Source organism: Oryza brachyantha, chromosome 2, assembly GCF_000231095.2.
Source record: "Oryza brachyantha chromosome 2, ObraRS2, whole genome shotgun sequence".
NCBI classification, from domain to species: domain Eukaryota; kingdom Viridiplantae; phylum Streptophyta; class Magnoliopsida; order Poales; family Poaceae; genus Oryza; species Oryza brachyantha.
In genome coordinates, this window is record NC_023164.2 from 10,031,587 (window position 1) to 10,042,215 (window position 10,629).

The 10,629-nt window shown below is 41.8% G+C and overlaps 1 protein-coding gene across 1 annotated transcript; it reads left to right on the plus strand.

Moving 5' to 3' along the window:
- Nucleotides 1–716: 716 nt before the first annotated feature.
- LOC102706067 (beta-1,2-xylosyltransferease XAX1) lies at nt 717–3,268 on the plus strand. The gene is made up of 3 exons (XM_015843386.2): nt 717–1,048; nt 1,178–1,471; nt 1,725–3,268. Exons 1-3 carry the CDS (start codon nt 844–846, stop codon nt 2,939–2,941), a joined length of 1,716 nt encoding a protein of 571 aa, XP_015698872.2. The 5' UTR covers nt 717–843; the 3' UTR covers nt 2,942–3,268.
- Nucleotides 3,269–10,629: the final 7,361 nt, after the last annotated feature.

Consider the following 10,629-nt stretch of genomic DNA (forward strand, 5'->3'; position numbering starts at 1 on the left):
AAAACTTGGTATATGTATTTTCAGTGATGTAAAGCTAAAAGTAAAAAAAAAATTTATGTGAGAAAACCTAAAATCGATCTTAAATATAAGATTGAAAATTAAAATTATAGCTCGTAACCATAAGGAGAAAAAAAAACATGATTCAATTTGTATAGACGAGACACATGTAAAACACTCCGGAGAGGGGATTAGGTGGGCAGTCCAAGTATCTGCGCTGCGCGTCCGGTCCCCAGTTCGTCAAAGATTAGGATGAAGCAGTGCCACTGCTTCCAGTGACTACCACACGCGGCTACCCTACCCCCACCCACACCGATATCTCCCGTAAACTCAACTCAAATACGCAACCAATACTGCTCCAATAGAAACAATCAATCGTCACATTCACATATTTTATGGAGCGTTCGAAACCGACCAAACCCAGAACACTTTTGGCTCTTTTTCGTGTGCACGATTTTCAAGTGTATTTTTTTAAAAAAAGTTTTATACGAAAGCTGTTAAAAAAATCAGATTAATTTATTTTTTAAATTTATAAAAACTAATATTCAATTAATTATATGCTAATAACTTTTTTCGTTTTACATGTGTTGATTAGATAATTTAGACACGTCGCTTACCAACGATGCCTAGTAAACAAAAAAAGAAAAACAAATCCATTACCAACGTTTGCTGCTACAAATGCTTCAGGCTTAGCGACTCGGCTCGTCTGCTCCCTCCTGCGGCTGCTCTCTCTCCTCTCCTTTCCCCTCCACCTCTCCTCCCTTGTTTTGACTTCCCCCCTTTCCTCCTGCGTGCGCTAGCTGCTGCTGCTCTCGTGCGCGCGATTCCCGCAGCATTTCGCCGGAGATGACGTCGACGGCCTACTCCCGGCCGTCGAAGGTGCCGGGCGCCAACGGCAGCGAGCGCAGGCTGCCGCCGCGGCTGATGAGGGGCCTCACCACCAAGATCGAGCCCAAGAAGCTCGGCGTCGGCCTCCTCGCCGGCTGCTGCCTCGCGCTCCTCACCTACGTCTCGCTCGCCAAGCTCTTCGCGATCTACTCCCCTGTGTTCGGTGCGTGCTCCCCTAATCCCGATCCGGCCAAGGAGCTTTTAACATTTGGTTCAATCCCACCCATCCCGCGTTGTTTCTGGAATCCATTTTGATCTAGTCTAATGGGGCGCTGTTTGATTTCGGTTTCAGCCAGCACGGCCAACACGTCCGCCCTGATGCACAACTCGCCGCCGTCCACCTCCTCCTCCTCCTCGTCGTCATCCGTGCCGGAGACGGAAGCCATTCCGCCCCAAGAAACTGTCGCTGGCGCCGGAAGCAACGACAACTCTGTGGATCTTCCGGAGGACAAGTCGCTGGCGGGGGCGGAGCCTCAAGAACCCGGCTTCCCCACGGCGGAGTCCCAAGAGCCTGGCTTGCCGGCGGCACTCTCGAGGAAGGAGGGCGACGGGGAGAAGGCGGCGGCGGCCTCCGAGCTAAAGCAAAGTAAGGAATCTTGCTTCTTTCTACTGCACTGCCCTTTTTCTTGCGGACCTTTAATGGAAGCAGGCAACATGTTTTACTTCCATATCCCAGAAGAAACTTAAAGCTCTGTACTTTGCGATCTCGCCAAAATGTTGCGCCCGCCGGGGTGTCCACTTGTTTGCCGCAATCAATTTCGTTCGGGTTTTGGTAAAAATGCACGAGATCTGTGGTGTTTTACCGGAGATTTGATGGTCATCTCGTTTGGTTAATTCAGCCGAGAAGAGCAGCAATGGCGGCGCGGCGGCTGGTGGCGATGCCAAGATAAAGTGCGACGAGAACGGCGTGGACGAGGGCTTTCCGTACGCGCGGCCGGCGGTGTGCGAGCTGTACGGCGACGTCCGCGTCAGCCCGAAGCAGAAGACCATGCACCTCGTCAACCCGTCCGGCGCCGGCGGCTTCGACGAGAACGGCGAGAAGCGGCTCCGGCCTTACGCCCGCAAGGACGACTTCCTCCTCCCGGGCGTCGTGGAGGTGACCGTGAAGTCCGTGCCCTCCGCGGCGGCGGCCCCCAAGTGCACAAAGCAGCACGCCGTTCCCGCCGTGGTGTTCTCCATCGCCGGGTACACGGACAACTTCTTCCACGACATGACGGACGCCATGATCCCGCTGTTCCTGACGACGGCGCACCTCAAGGGCGAGGTCCAGCTGCTCGTCACGAACTACAAGCCATGGTGGGTGCAGAAGTACACGCCGCTGCTGCGCAAGCTCTCCAACTACGACGTCATCAACTTCGACGAGGACGCCGGCGTGCACTGCTTCCCGCAGGGTTACCTCGGCCTGTACCGCGACCGCGACCTCATCATCTCCCCGCACCCGACCCGCAACCCTCGCAACTACACCATGGTTGACTACAACCGCTTCCTCCGCGAGGCGCTGGAGCTGCGCCGCGACCGTCCCTCGGTGCTCGGCGAGGAGCCCGGCATGCGGCCGCAGATGCTGATCATCTCCCGCGCCGGCACGCGCAAGCTGCTGAACCTCGAGGAGGTGGCCGCGGCCGCGGCGGAGCTGGGGTTCAACGTGACGGTGGCGGAGGCCGGGGCCGACGTGCCGGCGTTCGCGGCGCTGGTGAACTCGGCGGACGTGCTGCTGGCCGTGCACGGCGCCGGGCTGACGAACCAGATCTTCCTCCCGGCCGAGGCCGTGGTGGTGCAGATCGTGCCGTGGGGGAACATGGACTGGATGGCGACCAACTTCTACGGCCAGCCGGCGAAGGACATGCAGCTCCGGTACGTGGAGTACTACGTGGGCGAGGAGGAGACGAGCCTGAAGCACAAGTACTCGCGAGAGCACATGGTGTTCAGGGACCCCAAGGCGCTCCATGCGCAGGGATGGCAGACGCTCGCCCAGACCATCATGAAGCAGGATGTCGAGGTCAACCTCACCAAGTTCCGCCCAGTCCTGCTGCAGGCGCTCGACCGGCTGCAGCAGTAAAATTCCGCCGCTGATACTGCTGCTAGAATGAGAGGATGAGTACCAGTTGGTTGGACAGGAGGCGGCTTTCGCCTATTGGTAATTGGTTATTTTGTCCTTTTGATTTGTAACAATTTGCATAGGCATTACACACGAAAAGATGTCGATTTTTTCTTTTGTTTTTCACTTCGCTCTGCCAATCCATTGGTTCTTTTCCACAAACATACGGTGCCGAACTGTGTTTAAATGGTTAGGCCTTTTGCGATGGAAGATGGATCCAGATCCGAAAGTAGTCTCAAACATGTGCAAAAGTTCTCTAATAAAATGAAGCAGTTGTTGTGAATCGAATCTGCATTTCGAGCCATGTAGCGGCAGCATGGAATCCGCGTGGAATCGAGAAAATGGGTTGGATGCTTTTGTCTAACTCCGTTGAACAGGTACCTACTCGCCTGGTTTCATCTTAAGAAAAAGACCACTAATAATTGAAAATCACAAGCTAACTAACAGGGCTCTGCAAGAAAAGCTGTGACAGGTAAGTCGTAACTACAGTTATGGGCAAATCGACCTATTCCTGTGCACCTTTCTGCCTTTTCTCCCGTTTTGTTTAAGAGGCAGCGATCTTTTTTGTTATCCTTTTATTTTATTTGGTGATGGCTTCTTTTCTTTTGGTAGGACTATAAAATTGAACCAGCGCGAAGGCATGAATTTCCCTTAAGAACTCGGCAAGCTATCGTCGCTTTTTCAGTACCGTATGCATCACGCGAAAATATTACTCCAAGAGGGTGACCCGGCAACTGTCGGGGCAGATCGGCCGAGACCATCATGTAGCTGACGCATGATTCATCGTCGCAAGCCACGCCTTGCTCTTCCTGCCGTCACGCAAACTAAGTTATACTTTGAAATGTAGGGTTGATTAAACAAAATATACCCTTGTTAAACAGAGTACTCCAAAACATAGAAAACCCAGGAATGAACGTCCGGTTAGTCTACAAGAAAAACTCAATAATTTGATTAGAGGTAAGACTTAAAAATAAATTTCCCCCGAAACTTAGGCGCTGTTTGTTTCCATAAGTTCTAGGACTAAAAATTAGTCCTAGGACTAAAACATAAGTCCTTTTTAATCCTACCATGTCTATTTGGAGGGACTAGAAGGAACTAAAACCTCATTAAATAACCTGCTAAATAGTACACACCACGCACACATAGTTATAGGCCTAGATAGTACACGCTACACACATAGTTATAGGCTTAGAGTAGCAGAGACTTATGAGCTAGATAATTTTAGTCCATCTTGTTTGGTATTTTAGGGACTAAAATAGACTAAAGTGGAGGGACTTATGCAAACAAACAACCCCTAAGACGAAATGAGCCATTCTATACGAATTTAGAAGGATTCATTAATGTTCAGCGCGTTATTCCCAACAATCATTTATAAAAAGAATCTCATAGTAATACAATCATAGAAAATTTCAACGTCTTTCTTTCGAAACGAAGTGGGCATAATGTACGATTGCTTGGTCGATGTGGTTCTACTAATCAAAATTTTCAAGAATGGAACAGTAGATCATTGGCTGCCTTCTTTTTATATATAATTCAACAACTTTTAATGTATAAACATCACAACTTTTGCACGTTTTTAAACTGCTAAACAATATAATTTTGTTTTTAAATTCTATACAGAATTTGATCATCTCATATTTCTAAAATATAACTTTTAACATTGTAAGTTAATTTTTATTTTTTATATCATTATATAACTATCACCGTAATAAGATAATCTTTAATATTTTTCTAACCAAATAACACAAGCATTATGCTACATTTTTATTCCAGAAACACAGGTGGAAGATGTATTAATTGCACATGTGTCGGGTATAAATTTATCTTGAATCATTTCAGGACTCAGGGCCTGTTTCTTTCAGCTTAGGATTATTATAATCCAGATTATTAAAAGTGAGATGAAAGAAACAGATAACTTATTGAAGTAGTTTATTATAAACTGGAGCTCAGCTTATTATAATCTGATAAGCTCATTTAAGTGAGCTTTTTCTAGCTTATTGGGTGAAAAATTACCCACCATGCCACCCCACTCCCTCTTTAAACTTGAAAACCCAATAATCTAGGCTCTAATAATCTAGAAAAGAAACAACTCACAACTTATTCTATTACATATTATAACAATCTAGCTTATAATAATCTGACTCAATAATATAGATTATAATAATCTTAAGCTAAAATAAACATGGCCTCAATCGTGCCCGTGAACTGCCCTAATTTATTGGCGGAACTCGAAGACTTTCTGTGCCCTTGATCTGGCCACTTTGAGCCAGTTGAGCCAGTCACTACAAAGTCAACCATAGCGCTGCCAATAACCTCTTTCCTTAGTTTTCTACTCATCTGTTTCAAAAAATATAAGTATTTTTTATTCACACACTGTATGAATATATAAGAATCTTAAAGTGCTCTTCATAATACTATTTATTTTATCCATTTATTTTTATTCAAAATTCATTCGAGTTTATCCTCACATATCCTCCAACCTCATATATTTCTCATTTATCAAGAGATACTATAGCATTTTTTCTTCTCAACCTTAATCCTTACTCAACAACATAGAAATGGTTACATTTTTAGATGGAGGTACTCTCTCCATCCTAAAATAAGTAACCATTTAGACCAAAAAAAAAATGTCCCAAAACAAGTGAGTACTTTAGGGTTTGAAAATCAGAATAAATACGGACATGCACAATTATTAGCACATTTTCATCACAAAATTACTAAATAAATATGACACAGGAATTTTATTTGAGTACTAATGTATTTAACATTGATCAAAGTATTTATTGATTTTAGGACAAAGAGAGTAGCATATTATGACATAATAATGTTCCTGTAGACTTATGCTACTATTTTATCAGGATATTTAAGAATTTACCGCTCTTAGATATGACAATTAACTAACTACGAGTCATGCACCTGCACCAATATATCATAGACACATGGAGTGATAAATTTTCGAACATATTACTGCAGTGATAGCAATTAACTAACTGCCCCGTTTGCATCGGTTCACGATGCTGATGAATGCATATAGACCGCTCCATCTGCTTGAGCTAGAGCTCAAAAACCGTGCACAAGCGAATAAGACAATTCAAAAGAATTTATGAATAACATTTTTTTATATGTGTGTTTGTCCATTCCCTTAAAAAAAAGGACCACCAATTTGTCGCCAAATGATCTCCAGACATGTAATGCGAGTGCTCTAATTGTGGGGATTTTTAACTATTTCTCTTACATATAACAATTAATTGATGAGGACCCATATATTATAGATATAAATTGAGTGACAAATCTATAAATATATTATAGTAGCAGTGACAAAAAAATTTCAATGCCTCATGATTGGGTTGTACTTTTGGACTATATACTCCTTCCATCTTGAAATAAAAAATCTAATATAGAATTAGACATGCACTAGGACTCCTTTCATCCTAAAATAACTTTATTTTTAAGTGCACATCCCATATATCTATACAAAGCTATAAATAACATTCCACACCTTTTCAAATCTCACTACATTTGTTTTTCAAATTTCAGTACATTTGCTATACTTTACTAAACTCTAATGCAATAATTTCTACAAATATGTATTTGTAGGACAAACAACATGAGTTAAAAATTATTTGTTTTTATGATGCATATATCACTATGAATCTAGATAGATTTAGGATATATATTATCTTGGACTTGCTTAAACTATTTTGAGATGGAGGTAGTACAAAATAGGAAACTTTGATGGAGTGTGGCAGAATGAGCTAAGGCATGTCCAACCTTTTGCACGAAGAATGCTGTGCCATTCTTGCACAAAGGGGAAAAATCATGCTACTGTTGTTGGCCCTGAAAGAGATCGTGCAAGAAACGTCTTGGCTTCGAAGTCTGCCAAGGCATGCCATGTGCTCTAGAATTTATAAAATTCTGCTCACATTTTCTTAGTGAAATCCAGAAAAAGATTTACACGGCCTAAAAATAGCGGCAGTTTCTTTTGTTTGAAATAGAACGGCAAAAATTAGGGGACTAGTGTTGCAAGAAGACTGTTGGTTGAGGCTGGCATTTCAGGGCCGACGGCAATTTGATTGTTCCTGCTTCATTTTCAGAGAAATCCGATCAGCTCTCGGCTTCACAGAAGCTCCCTCGCTAGAAACCAAACCAAACCAAACACCACGGCCCCCAGGCTGGTGTTCGAAGTAGGTACAACGAAAAAATGAGTTTCCATGTCACATTCAGGTTAGTAGCAGTTTGGTAGGCCTAAAAATTAATGCCAACATTTGACACTGCTGCTGCAACTTGGACTTGTATGCTTCAAACAAGGAAGTGTGCACAACAGCCAAGGCTGGGTCGCTGTCCTGTACGTTGGCTACGAACCCTGACGCAACCAGAAATTTGGCTGAGTGGGATCAATTTGTTTTTGCTTGCACTCTTTTCTTTTTTATATAAAAAAAGTGTGTTAATTTGTTTCGGAGGCTTGGCCTCTTCAGGCATCTCAAGTGGAGATAACGAAGAATTAGGGCGTGGTTGGTTAGCTGGACTTTCCTGGATGGTAGATGACCGTCTAACTTTTTGATGCGTTTGGTTCACGGACGAAACTGGATATGGCTGTCCAGGAGAGAAATATTCTATGAAGATGCTGTATGAAGATGCTGGATAGATGTATCCGGCCAAATTGGCTGGATGAGCTCATCCACCTTCACTAACGGTGTTCATTAGTGATTGATTAGTGATAATTAGTGTGTTTTGTTATTAATTAGTAATTAGCAAATTTAAATTAATATTAATTAGGGATGATAGATATATTTCATTGTTAATTTATACTAATTAAGATAATGTTTATGTTTATTAATTAATATTATTATTTATTAGTAATTAAATATGCTCATACTATCCATCTTCATCCATTCAAACTAAACAAAACATTGGATTGTCCGATCCATCCAACCAAACGTAGATATGAATCACCATATCCTTAAAAATATAGATGGCCATATCCCATCCCACTTTGACCACCAACCAAACGCACCCTTAGCACTTTACTCGTCGTCATATGGTTTACCAGTAAATAATTTCTTATCATTGCAGTAGCTATTTTAAAATAGCTGGTAATGTGTTTGTGTTAGTCCTATTGGAGATGAACGTGGATCGGCCCGTCGGTAACATGTGGCCGGCTACTTCATATAAATGAACTATATTCGAATTTGAGCTGGGCCATGGATCATTCGTAGACCGACCCGTGCCAATCTCTAAACATTATAATACCATAATATTTTAATTAACTAATTATTATTTCATGCCAGTCAAAATAATTTTCCAACAATCACTCTAATTGACTTTTAACTTGATTTAGATCCTATATAAAATATATCAAAGGCAAAATAACATTATATTATTTGATCATAACAATAATATCTATGCTAACACTACGACAAAGTCTTCTTGTACCCTTAGAAAGGACATGGATGTCACTGAAGTTTTTCGTAAGGCCAGCTAAATTTTATAAGCGGAGAGAGATCCATTGGCATGTGATTTGCCATGAAGAGCAAATGTGAGGAAGCCATTAATAATTGCGTGTTCCTTTTTCCACTAAAGATTACCTCCTCAGAGATGACGTACCACTGTACAAATCACAGGTTTAAATAAGCAACCGCATATTAGTGAGAATTATACTGCCCAGCACCATTAGTGTTAGTTTACTGTATTGAGCTAACACGTGTACAACAAACAGTCATTCTAGTGTACATACTGGTCATCGAGCAGTTGAATATCTGTACTGTCCATCTCAACAAGTGCTATCTGCAATCTTCCAATAAATTTTTATAACCACGTATCAAATCATAAAATCCAACGAAGAAAACATCTGGGCTTTCTTAAAAAGTCTTTGTTGGGTTATGACTCAAATAACCTAATCTTAATCCTAGTACTAGTCCTAATCCTAGTCATAGTACTAGTCCTAGTGCTAGTCTTATTCAATGCCTATAAATATAGGGCCACCCTTGTACATATAATTCTGTACCTTTATTGGTGGATTTGTCTCCCGGGTTTTTTTCCTCTCTACTTTAGAGGGATTTTTCCACGTTAAATCCTGTGTCTTGATCTATTATTCCTAACAGTCTTCCTAACTGAAGAGACAAACTCCATGGGAGTGATACCTGGCAACATCTTGACATGTTACCAAGTTTCATTTTTCTTGGTTGATATATGTGTTTCATGTAAGACAAATAGCCTTTGCTAAAAAAGCAACCAATTTACCTGAAAACAGAAGTTCTTCTTTGTTCTGGATCTAAAACATACGAGGACCGCTATACGTACCATAAAAGTTTTATAACTTACTTATGACTAAAAACATAGAACCATATATGAATCAATTTCATCATACCTAAATTGTACAACTTGATCATACACATTGCAATTTTGAAAACATACATAAACATTAGTTACATTATCCTACCATCCAGAACCCTTTTGGATGCAAGAAAAATAACCAAGACAGCATGGAGAGAACTCCCCTGGCTTCTCAGAAAACCATACATACAGATACATAAATTTTAAATTGCACAGCATTCAATAGAAAACGCTTCATTAAAACTGCACATTAGAAACTGCTTCATTAAAATCGCATATGTTTTCCTGTATTCCAACAATAGAAACTGCACATATTCTAAAATACCATTAGGTATTATGGGTTAATGCAGAACAACTCTGTTTTATACATAAAACTTGATATGTATGCACCGTGACCAACTTCCATAGCCAAAACTTCACTAAATAACTTGCATCACTGATCACCGACAACCTTACCTACATTATAATGACAACAAATTAGAGCAAGTGCTATGGACTTTTTAACACAAGACCTAAGATCACACGTAAAACTAAATCATAAGGTGGAGAAGAGAAGGCAACAAACAAATAAGGAGACACCACTTATATAAGGGCCAACCTTTGTATAAACTTCAAGAGAAGGAGAAAGAGAAATAGGCTTGGCAACGGGACAGATGGCAAGAATTCCCCCCATCCTCAAAATATATCCGCGGTTCTGGTCCCGAATACAAACCGAAAGAAAAAGTGCTCCTCATCCATGTCCTGAACGAGGCGCGGTTGATCCGTAAAAAGGTTCACCACTCCAAGGCTTCTTCGTTCAATATGCTCACCTGGCGGTGGGCAGAGAGAGAGGGTGCACTCCTGGGTGGCGGCCAAAAGACAGGAGGGCACACCCCTGGGTGGTGGCACGCAAAGGCAACAGCCAGAGACGAAGGCAGCTGCGGGAGGCGGCAGTGGTGCGGTTGCGTGGTGTGCCTCACATCAGTCGTGCCTGTGTTTTACTGCATTAATATTTTAATGCCAAATTCAAGCTAAATTTATACAGTAATAAACAGGGTATATAACTGTGTACAGTCAGCGAGAGAAAAAAACAAAACAAAGAAAAAGAAATCAATCTATATTCAATCGGTGAGAGAGACAAAGAATAAAAAAAAGAAAAGGACAGTAAAAAAACTCTAGCTCTGCTCCCCGGAGCTCCACCGACGTAATGGTATATTTGTAAATAAAAGATAAATTATAAATAAAATATTTATATGCGTATTCTTAGCGATCTAGAAGTCAATGGTAAAAAATAAACTTTGGTAAAAAAAAAAATCTCAAAATCAATTTTAAATTTT